This window comes from Salmo trutta, chromosome 19 (genome assembly GCF_901001165.1).
Source record: "Salmo trutta chromosome 19, fSalTru1.1, whole genome shotgun sequence".
NCBI lineage: Eukaryota > Metazoa > Chordata > Actinopteri > Salmoniformes > Salmonidae > Salmo > Salmo trutta.
The window spans coordinates 14,656,947-14,671,042 of record NC_042975.1 but is presented as its reverse complement, the minus strand read 5'-3'; the positions used below and the strand labels follow the sequence as shown (position 1 = coordinate 14,671,042).

Below are 14,096 nucleotides of genomic sequence, written 5' to 3'. Positions count from 1 at the left end.
GAACGCAACATGTAAACTGTTAGTCCCATGTTTCATGAACTGAAATAAAAGATCCCAGACATTTTCCATAACACACAAAAAGCTTATTTCTCTCAAATGTTGTGCACAAGTTTGTTTACATCCCTGTTAGTAAGCATTTCTCCTTTGCCAAGATAATCCATCCACCTGGCTATTGTGGCATATCAAGAAGTTGGCGTGGACGGGTTGCTGAGGAGTATTTCTGTCTGTAATAAAGCCCTTTTGTGGGGAAAAAATAATTTTGATTGGCTGGGCCTGGCCCCTCATAGGGTGGGCCTATATACCCTCCCAGGCACACCCGTGGCAGCGCCCTTGCCCAGTCATGTGAAATCCATAGATTAGGACCTAATGAATTTATTTCAATTGACTGATTTCCTTATATGAACTGTAACTCATTCAAATCTCCGAAATTGTTGCATGTTGTGTTTATATTTTTGTTCAGTATAGAATCATATCCGCACAAAGGGTTCTGGAGGAGCTGCAGCACCCCTGATACATTTGCCATAGTTACTGCTGTCTGTTTCATCAAGGCGCTTGATGGTTTTTGCGACTGCACTTGAAGAAACGTTCAAAGTTCTTGACATTTTCAGGATTGACTGACCTTAAAGTCTTAAAGTAATGATGGACTGTCTTCTCTTTGCTTATTTGAGCTGTTCTTGCCATAATACGGACTAAGTCTTTTACCAAATTCTCTATACCACCCCTACCTTGTCACAACACAACTGATTGGCTCAAACACATTAAGAAGGAAAGAAATTCCACAAATGCAACTTCAACAAGGCACACCTGTTAATTGAAATGCATTCCAGGTGACTACTTCATGAAGCTGGTTGAGAGAATGCCAAGAGTGTGCAAAGAGGTCATCAAGTCAAAGGGTGGCTACTTTGAAGAATCTAAAATATGGTTACTACATGATTCCATATGTGTTATTTCATAGTTTTGACGTCTTCACTATTATTCTACAATGTAGAAAATAGTAAAAATAAAGAAAATCCCTGAAATGAGTAGGTGTGTCCAAACTTTTGACTGTGGTAATACAGTTGAAGTCGGAAGTTTACATACACTTAGGTTGGAGTCATTAAAACTGTTTTTTCAACCACTCCACAAATTCTTCTTAACAAACTATAGTTTTGGCAAGTCGGTTAGGACATCTAAGTAATTTTTCCAACAATTGTTTACAGACAGATTATTTCACTGTATCACAATTCCAGTGGGTCAGAAGTTTACATACACTAAGTTGACTGTGCCTTTAAACAGCTTGGAAAATTCCAGAAAATTATGTCATGGCTTTAGAAGCTTCTGATAGGCTAATTGACATCATTTGAGTCAATTGCAGGTGTATCTGTGGATGTATTTCAAGGCCTACCTTCAAACTCAGTGCCTCTTTGCTTGACATCATGGGAAAATCAAAAGAAATCAGCCAAGACCTCAGAAAAAAAATTGTAGACCTCCACAAGTCTGGTTCATCTTTGGGAGCAATTTCCAAATGCCTGAAGGTACCACATTCATCTGTACAAACAAATGTACGCAAGTATAAACACCATGGGACCATGCAGACGTCATACCACTCAGGAAGGAGACGCGTTCTGTCTCCTAGAGATGAACGTACTTTGGAGCGAAAAGTGCAAATCAATCCCAGAGCAATAGCAAAGGGCCCTGTGAAGATGCTGGAGGAAACAGGTACAAAAGCATCTATATCCACAGTAAAACGAGTCCTATATCGACATAACCTAAAAGGCCGCTTAGCAAGGAAGAAGCCACTGCTCCAAAACCGCCATAAAAAAAGTCAGACTAAGGTTTGCAACTGCACATGGGGACAAAGACTGTACTTTTTGGAGAAATGTCCTCTGGTCTGATGAAACAAAAATAGAACTGTTTGGCCATAATTACCATTGTTATGTTTGGAGGAAAAAGGGGGAAGCTTGCAAGCCGAAGAACACCATCCCAACCGTGAAGCACGGGGGTGGCAGCATCATGTTGTGGGGGTGCTTTGCTGCAGGAGGGACTGGTGCACTTCACAAAATAGATGGCATCATGAGGAAGGGAAATTATGTGAATATATTGAAGCAACATTTCAAGACATCAGTCAGGAAGTTGAACATTGGTCGCAAATGGGTCTTCCAAATGGACAATGACCCCAAGAATACTTCCAAAGTTGTAGCAAAATGGCTTCAGGACAACAAAGTCAAGGTATTGGAGTGGCCATCACAAAGCCCTGACCTCAATCCTATAGAAGATTTGTGGGCAGAACTGAAAAAGCATGTGCGAGCAAGGAGGCCTACAAACCTGACTCAGTTACACCAGCTCTGTCAGGAGGAATGGGCCAAAATTCACCCAACTTATTGTGGGAAGCTTGTGGAAGGCTACCCGAAACGTTTGACCCAAGTTAAACAATTTAAAGGCAATGCTACCAAATACTAATTGAGTGTATGTAAATGTCTGACCCCCTGGGAATGTGATGAAATAAATAAAAGTTGAAATAAATAATTCTCTCTGCTATTATTCTGACATTTCACATTCTTAAAAAAAAGTGGTGATCCTAACTGACCTAAGACTGGGAATGTTTACTAGGATTATATGTCAGGAATTGTGAAAAACTGAGTTTAAATGTATTTGGCTAAGGTGTATGTAAACTTCCGACTTCAACTGTATATAGACAGGTGTGTGCCTTTTCAAATCATGTTCAAACATTTGAATTTACCACAGGTGGACTCCAATCAAGTTGCAGAAACAGTTTAAGGATGATCAATGTAAACAGGATCCACCTGAGCTCAATTTCGAGTCTCATATCAAAGGTCTGAATACTTATGTAAATAAGTATTTTCCCTTTGTCATTATGGGGTATTGTGTGTAGATTGATGAGGGAAAAAAAGTATTTAATTTTAGAATACGGCTGTAAGGTATGTGGAGGACAGGCAGCCCCCGATGATGGGTTGGGTTGACTGCACCACGCTCTGGAAAGCCCTGCAGTTCCATACGGTGCAATTGCCATACCAGGCGGTGATACAGCCCGATAGGATGCTCTCAATAGAGCATCTGTAGATGTTTGTGAGGGTCTTAGGGGCCAAGCCAAGTTTCTTCAGCCTCCTGAGGTTGAACTGTCCCCATTCCACCTGGCCGTGCTGCTGATCCAGTTTCAACTGTTCTTCTTGCGGCTATGGAACCCTGACCTGTTCACCGGACGTGCTACCTGTCCCAGACCTGCTATTTTCAACTCTCTAGAGACAGCAGGAGCGGTAGAGATACTCTGAATGACCGACTATGAAAAGCCAACTGACATTTACTCCTGAGGTGCTGACCTGTTGCACCCTCGACAACCACTGTGATTATTATTATTTGACCCTGCTGGTCATCTATGAACATTTGAACATCTTGGCCATGTACTGTTATAATCTCCACCCAGCACAGCCAGAAGAGGACTGGCCACCCCTCATAGTCTGGTTCCTCTCTAGGTTTCTTCCTAGATTCTGGCCTTTCTAGGGAGCTTTTCCTAGCCACCGTGCTTCTACACCTGCATTGCTTGCTGTTTGGGGTTTTAGGCTGGGTTTCTGTACAGCACTTTGTGACATCAGCCTATTTAAGAAGGGCTTTATAAATACATTTGAAATTTGATTGATTGAAGAGGCGTTATTGCGCCTTCTTCACCACACTGTCTGTGTGAAGGGACCATGTCAGGTTGTCAGTGACATGCACACTGAGGAACTTGAAGCTTTTGACCCTCTACTGTAGCACCGTCGGTGTGGATGGGGGCTTGCTCTCTCTGCTGTCTCCTGAAGTCCACGATCAGCTCCTTTTTGTTGATGTTGAGGGAGAGGCTATTTTCCTGGCACCACTCCACAAGGGCTCTCACCTCCTTGTAGGCTGTCTCGTCATTGTTGGTAATCAGGCCTACAAATGTTGTGTCGTCAGAAAACTTGATGATGGAGTTAGAGACGTGCGTTGGCATCGAGTCATGGGTGAACAGGGAGCACAGGAGGGGGCTGAACACACTGTGGGCACCCTCAGTGTTGTTGCCTACCTTCACCACTTGGGGTCAGCCCATCAGGAAGTCCAAGACACAGTTGCACAGAGAGGGGTTCAGACTAGATTTTTTTCCTTGTAGCAGGAAAATAACGTGTTTAGCTTATCCGGGACGGCGGCATCAGTGTCCGCGACATGGCAGGCTTTCCCTCTATAATCCGTGATTGTCTGGTATCCCTGCCACATACTTCTTGTGTCTGAGTCGTTGAATTGAGACTCCACTTTGTCCCTGTACTGTTGTTTTTCTTCTTTGATTGCCTTACAGAGGTCATAGCTGGTCTGTTTGTACACAGCCATGTTAAATGTGCTGGTTAAATGTGCTGGTTTGAGCTTTCAGTTTTGTGCAGTTTCTGCCAATCTCTCCACAGTTTTTGGTCTGGATAAGTTCAAATCATCACAGTGGGAACAACATCCTCTATACACACACACTCACACATACACACACACACACACAGAGAAATGCACACACACACAAACGCACACATGCCCAACACACGTGTGGCACACACACATGCAGTACACACAAAGGGGCCTCATTCCTCAATATAGACACATAAATTGTTTGAGCAAAAGTATGGATCTGTTGCTGCTGTATAAACTACCAGCCGGTAAAATGAGTTATTATACGAATTAAGAATTTGTTTTAAAATAAAATCCTTGACGGTGCTCTGCTCTCTCATATGATCATGTATGACTTTTCTTCTGGTCATAAACGAATGAGGCCTTTCGACAGGTTTTAAACTACACTGAACAAAAATATAAACGCAACAATTTCTATGATCTTACTGAGTTACAGTTCATATAAAGAAATAAGTCAATTGAAATAAATTAATTACGCCCTAATCTATGGATTTCACATGACTGGGAATATAATATATGACTGGGAATATAATACTGATATGCATCTATTGGTCACAGATACCTCAATTTAAAAAAGTAGCGGCGTGAATCAGAAAACCAGTCAATATCCAGTGTGACCACCATTTGCCTCATGCAGCACGACACATCTCCTTCGCATAGAGTTGATCAGGCTGTTGATTGTAGCCTGTGGAATGTTGTCCCAGTCCTCTTCAATGGCTGTGCGAAGTTGCTGGATATTTGCAGGAACTAGAACAAGCTGTCGTACATGTCGATACAGAGCACCCCAAACATGCTCAATGGGTGACATGTCTGGTGAGTATGCAGGCCATGGAAGAACTGGGTCATTTTCAGCTTCAGGGAATTATGTACAGATCCTTGCAACATGGGGCCGTGCATTATCAATGCTGAAACATGATGACGGTCGCAGATGAAAGGCACAACAATAGGCCTCACGATCTCGTCACGGTATCTGTGCATTTAAATTGCCATCGATAAAAATGCAATTGTGTTCATTGCCCATACCTTATGCCTCCCCATACCATAACCCCACTGCCACCATGGGGCACTGACATCAGCAAACCGCTCGCCCACACGTCTGCCATCTGCCCGGTACAGTTGAAACTGGGATTAATCCATGAAGAGCACACTTCTCCAGCGTGCTAGTGGCCATCGACGAGCATGCAGATGAGCTTCCCTGAGACGGTTTCTGACAGTTTGTGCAAAATTCTTCGGTTGTGCAAACCCACAGTTTCATCAGATGTCCGGGTTGCTGGTCTCAGACGCTCCCACAGGTGAAGAAGTGAGGTGAAGGATGTGGAGGTCCTGGGCTGGCCTAGTTACACGTGGTCTGCCAAATTCTCTAAAACAACGATGGAGGCGGCTTATGGTAGAGAAATTAACATTCAATTCTCTGGCAAGAGCTCTGGTGGACATTCCTGCAGTCAGGAAACAAATTTGTACACAAAATCTGAGAGAAATAAGATTTTTGTGAGTATAGAAAATGTCTGGGATCTTGTATTTCAGCTCATGAAACATGGGACCAAGACTTCACATGTTGCGTTTATATTTTGGTTCGGTGTAGTTAAAAAAATTGTACTGAAATATTAGTTCCCAGTCTTCAGTCTACATGCACATCAACTGTGCATGTAGTTTGTAGGGAAGATTCTTCCTTAATCAACATTGCGCTGAGGTTATCCATCTTTCAAAGCACAATTTTCAAGGTGTATCGCACACAACAAGTGAAGAGTCATTCAATTGGTGCTCTCAGGCAGAATCATGGGGTGTGTCAGCATGCAAAAGTAGATCCTGTCATTACTCCATGCAAGCATTCGCCACACTGTGTACGATATGGAATTTGTTCTTGTAGCAATTACGGTGTTCCTGACACAAGACAGCCTTCTACCACCGCCCCTGGTGTGCTGGCTGGCTACAGTTCCGAGAGCACAGTTACTAAAGGCAGCACTTCAATGCTGATCTCAAGTAGTGCTCTTCAAAAGACTGCATGGGGCCTTTTGAAGCTAAGCCAGGAGCACTGACCATGGAGTTGTGTCCAGACACTGATTATACACCAGACAAAATATGTAATTTGGTAAAAGTTAATGACCACTGTGAGTAGCTTATTCTGGCATATAAAAAAAAATACAAAATATGGATTGTATGCTTGACATCATATAAGAGAAGTACTTGTTTGTATTATTTTGCATTGCACAAATACATTTTGACTGATTTGTATGCATGTTTATTGAAATCCATTTGGGCAATATTTATTTTCCAGTATAGTCAAATTCACTGTGTGTGGGGCAGACACTGAAAACGGTTTGAATCCCTTCATCAAGCTTTTCTATAAGAAGTCCTCTATGAAAGGCACGTAGCTACATTAGAGAGTGGGATTGTAACTAACCCCAGTCAATGCTATAGCGAAAATAGCATTCACCAGAAATTTTCATACAGAGAGTATATTCAGTTCAAACAATTCCCGCCTGTTTTAACAGTGCATGTCGAACAAGTTCATGCATTCAACATTGTAACGTTACATTGGGTGGGCGTTCTATGTTAATTTTTCTATGTTTTTGTATTTCTTTGTTTTGGGCCGTGTGTGGCTCCCAATCAGGCACAGCTGTAGTTCGTTGTTGCTGATTGGGAGTCACACATAAGGAGCCTGTTTTTCCTTTGGGTTTTGTGGGGGATTGTTTTCTGTCTCATTCGTGTTTGCACCTGACAGGACTGTTTGGCTGTCGGTTTTCTTGTTTTTTGTATAGTGTTCTTTCGTCGTTAATAAATTCCTGAAGATGAACACTAACTCCGCTGCACCTTGGTCTACTCTCTCTTCAGACAGCCGTTACAAACATTTTGATGAAAAGATGGATATGCTACCTAGCCTTCTCAAATTACTGTAGTAAAACTCATTATTAGGGCACATGTGGCCACAAAATGACATTATATTTGAAGTACATTATTGTACCTTTTTTTTTTACTAGGGTTTTTATACAGTAGGCTATGCCTTTGGATAAACTCTCATCCTAAGAAAAACTTTAAAGGCTCAGTGCAGTCAAAACACGATTTTCCTGTGTTTTATATATATTTCCACACTATGAGGACGGAATAATAAGAGTGAAATTTAGAAAATTATGATAATGCCCTTTTAGTGTAAGAGTGGTTGAAAAGGCCGCCTGAAATTTCAGCCTGTTTTGGTGGGATGGAGTTTTGGCCTACCTGGTGAAAGACCAATAAGAAAGAGTTCCAAACCTCTCTGCCAATAAGAGGTCCCCACTCAGACCACTTTTCCACTCCCCACTCAGACCACTCCCAGACAGTCCTAGCAAAATTATTGCTGGAAAAACAATCACAGTGACGTACTTAATTGTTACCCAGAAACGATGTCATATAAAAATAAAAGGCTGCATTGGACATTTTTATGAAAAAGCACTGGAAAAAGACTTGATTTTGCTAATATCACTATAAAGCGCACAAAATAATGAGCCAATGTTCTGTGCTCTTCACAACACTATCCTCACTTTCCTAATGATTTCAAAAGATTAAAACACTTCTTTCCCTTTCTTTTATTCCCTCTCTTCTTGCCAGTGCAATCTTTTTGCTTCCAGGTATATGACAGCAGCTGTTTGCATGCAGCTTTACTCCTTTGTGTTTCCATGGCAACCATGCAGTGATCCGGAGAGAGTTGCATCCACATGGACACAAACGCTCACTCTGACTCAAACACACACACACACACAATGCAAATCTGCTTTTTCCGCGCTTACGTAATGGGTGGGTGGAGTGGGCTCCGGCTTGCAGTGCTCATCCCTGTAATAGCTTCCGGCTGCCTCCCCTTCCTACAACCAGCCCTCCACCACAGCAACAGAGGTTTCCAGCTAACCGTTACGTCGCACACCCATTATTAACAAGTCACCCTTCAACATAGCACTTTCTCCTACTCCAAAGAGGTGCCACAATGTTACTCATGAGGCAGATTCATTAATCAATCGTGGTTCCAAAGATAAGGGATGAAAAGAGATCATTCATAATTGTGTGAATGAACATGGTCATTTTTGACCAAGCAAAACAAACGTGAATTTCCAGGTTTACATGCACACTAATAATTCAAAATTAAAGACCAACTGAAATCATAATCAGGAATGGGCAATGATTTAAATAGCTACAACCATGTTTTCATGATAATTAATGGCTATGTTGCAGTTAGATATAAAATAGATTGAGATATTGCCATTGAAAGAATATGACGATAGACATGAATCCTCCTGTCCTTCCTGTTTGCTTTTTTAAAACGAATTCTGTCTGAATAGGGCATTAGTTATACTTAAGTATGACACAAAATGCAAAGACCACCAATGCAGAAGATGCAGCTCCAGGTGTCCTTCCATTGAATTTAACTGACATTTTGTTTCACCGGTTTAAAAACAAAATCTCCCTTTGTGCCTACTAGACATGACCTAGGATTCCAGTATGAGAACAAGACATCTCAATATTGCAATGCAAGAACATCTGGATTATAATGTGTGTGTGTGTATAGGCTGGAGGTGTGGGGTTACAGAGATACAGGCAGGCCGTTGCATAACCCAGAATAACATCTTTATTTCACGCTCTGCTGAGCTCGAGTGTTCGGAGCGGCCCTTCACCTGCACAGTCACGACACTACCGCTGATGGAGAAACACTAATGAATGGAGAGAGCGAGGGAAGTGCCCGATTTAGCAGAGCCAGAGTGAAGAGCGGGAAGAACATTACTCTTGAAGGGTAACACTATATTGATGGGAGCTTAGAGTCAATTTAATTCTTCAACAGTGGGTGAACTCTGACCTTGACCATGACGTCAACCGCACACAGTCATTCATTGTCATGGGAACAGTGTTAAAACGTGTCGGGAAGTAGAAGCAAAACTACATCCATTACACTAACGTCAGAATAACAAAAACATACCTGACAAATTTCAAAGGAGTAGGATTTCCTACTCTTTTAGTATTTTTGTATGCATTTTAATTGAACAGATAGGACAGTGAAGCGCATACAGGAGAAGTAGCAGAGAACACACCAGTAGTATCAAAGTGTTAATTACACACTAGCAGTAGCAAAGTGTTAATTACACGCCAGTAATAGCAAAGTGTTAATTACACACCAGCGGTAGCAAAGTGTTAATTACACACCAGTAGTAGCAAAGTGTTAATTACACACCAGTAGTAGCAAAGTGTTAATTACACACCAGTAGTAGCAAAGTGTTAATTACACGCCAGTAATAGCAAAGTGTTAATTACACACCAGCGGTAGCAAAGTGTTAATTATACACCAGTGGTAGCAAAGTGTTAATTACACACCAGTAGTAGCAAAGTGTTAATTACACACCAGTAATAGCAAAGTGTTAATTACACGCCAGTAGTAGCAAAGTGTTAATTACACACCAGTAGCAGCAAAGTGTTAATTACACACCAGTAGTAGCAAAGTGTTAATTACACACCAGTAGTAGCAAAGTGTTAATTACACGCCAGTAGAAGCAAAGTGTTAATTACACACCAGTAGTAGCAAAGTGTTAATTACACACCAGTAGTAGCAAAGTGTTAATTACACACCAGTAGTAGCAAAGTGTTAATTACACACCAGTAGTAGCAAAGTGTTAATTACACACCAGTAGCAGCAAAGTGTTAATTACACGCCAGTAGCAGCAAAGTGTTAATTACACACCAGTAGTAGCAAAGTGTTAATTACACACCAGCAGTAGCAAAGTGTTAATTACACACCAGCAGTAGCAAAGTGTTAATTACACACCAGTAGTAGCAAAGTGTTAATTACACACCAGTAGCAGCAAAGTGTTAATTACACACCAGTAGTAGCAAAGTGTTAATTACACACCAGTAGTAGCAAAGTGTTAATTACACACCAGTAATAGCAAAGTGTTAATTACACACCAGTAGTATCAAAGTGTTAATTACACACCAGTAGTAGCAAAGTGTTAATTACACACCAGTAGTAGCAAAGTGTTAATTACACACCAGTAGTAGCAAAGTGTTAATTACACGCCATTAGTAGCAAAGTGTTAATTACACACCAGTAGTAGCAAAGTGTTAATTACACACCAGTAGTAGCAAAGTGTTAATTACACGCCAGTAGTAGCAAAGTGTTAATTACACACCAGTAGTAGCAAAGTGTAAATTACACGCCAGTAGTAGCAAAGTGTTAATTACACACCAGTAGTAGCAAAGTGTTAATTACACACCAGTAGTAGCAAAGTGTTAATTACACGCCAGTAGTAGCAAAGTGTTAATTACACGCCAGTAGTAGCAAAGTGTTAATTACACACCAGCAGTAGCAAAGTGTTAATTACACACCAGTATGAACAGTCAAAGAACACATTTGCTTATATTGCCAGGTGCGCACACACACATACATACATCAGAACCGACACATACACATCAGAACATCACCTGGGGACAGACACTAGGTGATAAAACACTAACTCTCACCAACATATACACACACAACCCTGTGTGTGCAGGAACGGACGGACACAGGCAGTTGAGCTATGTAACTGTAATGGCGTACGCTCTGAGAGACCAGAAGGGGTGGTGATCACACACACACACACACACACACACACACACACACACACACACACACACACACACACACACACACACACACACACACACACACACACACACACACACACAGAGAGAGAGAGCGACCTGCTTTCCATGAGGTTTCATCTTTCCACACACTCTTGAATATTCATTCCATTACATCAGTTGTGTTCAAATAACAATTTCACACTAAACAAGCATGAAACAAATAATATGGCCTGCTTCATCTATCCAGGCGAACATCGTGTGTAGTGAAGCGAAGCGTTTTGGGAGAACTCCACACGGTCTCACACGCCCCCGGGCTTCTCCTGGTGACAATCAGCCACATGGCTCCCTCCCGCCGTCTCCATGGAAACAAGCAAAGACTGCACTTTCTCATATGACATCGGTTCCTCTGAAGAGCTACTGCAGTTTACTCATGTCTCCTATGCCAAACCAGTCCCTCAACCCGAGAAACTTGCATGGTCCCTCCGTTGTCACATGTTTCTGTCAAAACTTTCCCTTTCAGAGCTAAACATTTTGATGAGGGGATACTTAACCCATCAACTTTGGGAGACACTTGTTCAGTGTCACTTCCTCAAGATCAAACAAACAAAAACACTATCACTCTTTGCGGTTCGCCATAAGTCGTTGAAATGGAGGCTGCTGTCCAGCTGCCGCACTAGGTCTTCTAACTGCCAACCCAACAACACTGATAGCCACACAATAAAACATGCAGATGTTGCCTGTCATTTATTTGAATGAGGAAGTGCGGATTACGCCCAAAACCACTTTGCTCATGATCTAGTCCAAATTCATCACCAAACCGGGAGGGGGCTATGGTAAACATATTGCCTGAGCTCATGGACACCAAACTTTAGGCATGCCGCTTCAATCATTTTTTTATGAAATTGTGCAAACTCCAAACAAATGCTTTTATTTCTGGGACATCACATGGCTCTGGAGCGTTCAGCATTGCTAGCTGTGTTGAAGTGGCGATCAGAGGGTGTAATTAGCCCCTATCTCCTGTAGGATTTCCCCTCCCTCAGCTATGGGACAACACCACGTGGCAGAGAAGTGTGTGACCACGCATGTTGAGGGTGGAGGGAAGGGACGGGCTTGGGATTCAACATCATCACTAACTAAAGAAACTGTGTTTAAATGTGTTGGCCAACCATGCTGTGAGAGAGGGCGCTGACAGAGACGAAACCCCACAACCTTTGACCATACCACAAACAGTCTTGCTTTATGACTCCTATCCCCCTGCTTCATGTAAATACATATTGCCCTAAGCTGAGCGTAGAAGAAACATTTTCAACATACGGGAATTATTCTGTGACTGGAATTTTCTGTTCAATAAAAGTTATGGCAAGAGGCTATGCTTTCACTGTGCTTTTACTTACTCTATACTGAGCTCTTTGGTATAATTCAGTCTAGAAGGTCAACTTAGAGTGTGTGTGCACTAATGACCCTGAGGAGAAAAGAACAGGTGTGCTGATTTTCATAAAGAGACAGATTTGATAACATCCGCTTCACAGACAATGGATGGACAGCCATTAGTCATTTCTCCATGCGATGAGTCATTCCTTCTCCATACGATTTAAATCCCTGGGTGGCCGGGCCACTAAGGCTATGAAATAGTTCAGAGGATAATCCTGTGTTCTCTGATAAAAAGTTGACTTGGGAAAAACAAACAGTGGTGCTACAGTTATATAGTAATAGAAGGGAAAACCTAGCCAGTTGCAGAACTGAATGCTTTCAACTGAAATGTGTCTTCCACATTTAACCATCGGCTCCCGGGGAGCAGTTGTTGTTGGGTGTTAACCGCCTTGCTCAAGGGAAGAACGGCAGATTTTTCCACCTTGCCAGCTCTGGGATTCGAACCAGCAACCTTTCAGTTACTGGCCCAACACTAGGCTACCTACTAGGCTACCTCGCACCCAGCAGAAGGGATCACCACACAAAAAACAATAGCACAGACTACAACTGAATTGTACAAGAGGTCACCCATCCCTTACTTCAGGAGGTATAAGCACTTAGGCTGGAATCATTTTTGTTTGTGTTGTTGATAGGTCCCGTGTATGTAATTTTTTCAACAGTATAAATATGAATTTAGATTTATGCATATGCCATTTGTATGCTCATGGAATTCAGTTTGCATTTACTGCGGCAAACTGTGGCAATAAATTAAGTTGATGAGGCTCCTCTTGGATTTACAACACATCCAGACCTTCTGGGAATGGATGCTCATCCTGGAGCTGTTCCAACAGAGAGCCTTACATGGCAAGGACCATAGAGATATATAAAATACACAAGACCCTTTGGTAGGATTGTAGTGTGTTACAGTTGTACAGTAAAGTGTTTATCAAAGCCATACCTTGTAGTGCCCTCTGTTGGACCAGTGGTAGTATCATCAGCAACATCGTCAACCCAACTGACTTCTCAATGTTTCCTCCAATTCTACTGACTCTTTGTTCAGTCTTTTGACTGGAAAAGAAAAGTCCTATTCAATAGGTGTATCTACATGAATATACATATAGCATATATAATCCGAATTTATAAATCAAACAAACGTTACTCAAATAAATGTTTCGGGGTTTACAGAAGGGTATAGATACATAGGACAACTGAAATGTTCTACCTTTCTGTATTCCACTGTTCTCCTATTACTGTGAGTTTCCACAGATCCTCTGGCCCAACAGATCCTCTGGCCCAACAGATCCTCTGGCCCAACAGATCCTCTGGCCCAACAGATCCTCTGGCCCAACAGATGTAGCTGCTGCCCCAAATAACAATATTCATCTTCTGTAACAGATCAAAATGTTCACCAAAAATGGCTCCTACATTATTTTGAAGGCATAGTCGCACAAGGGTCAAATAACAGACTACTAAAATATAATAACATAGTACAGGGACATTTTGGAAACTGACAGAGTTACCACCATTGTGAGGATTACAAGCACTAACAAAAGTTGTGATACTTTTGGTATTGACATCATTCTCTAACATGTGATAGATTCCATTATGTCATGCATACTAGTGAAAAGAAGACATTGCAAAATGTCACGTTTTCTGTCAAACCATAAATAAATAGTGCTCCACTGTCTCAAGATAAAGTAGTGGGAAATGCT

The 14,096-nt window shown here is 41.8% G+C and overlaps 1 protein-coding gene across 20 annotated transcripts in view; it reads right to left on the bottom strand.

Moving 5' to 3' along the window:
- Positions 1-14,096, bottom strand: part of LOC115154037 (disks large homolog 2) — a 325,900-nt gene that overhangs the window by 292,604 nt on the left and 19,200 nt on the right. Inside the window, exon 1 of one of the 20 annotated variants that reach the window (XM_029699844.1) lies at positions 13,343-13,418. The exons of the other annotated variants lie outside the window; for them this stretch is intronic. Coding sequence (XP_029555704.1) covers positions 13,343-13,388 — 46 coding nt within the window. The 5' untranslated portion in view covers positions 13,389-13,418. Of the gene's footprint in view, positions 1-13,342; positions 13,419-14,096 lie in introns of those variants that run through there. 20 annotated transcript variants of the gene reach the window in all.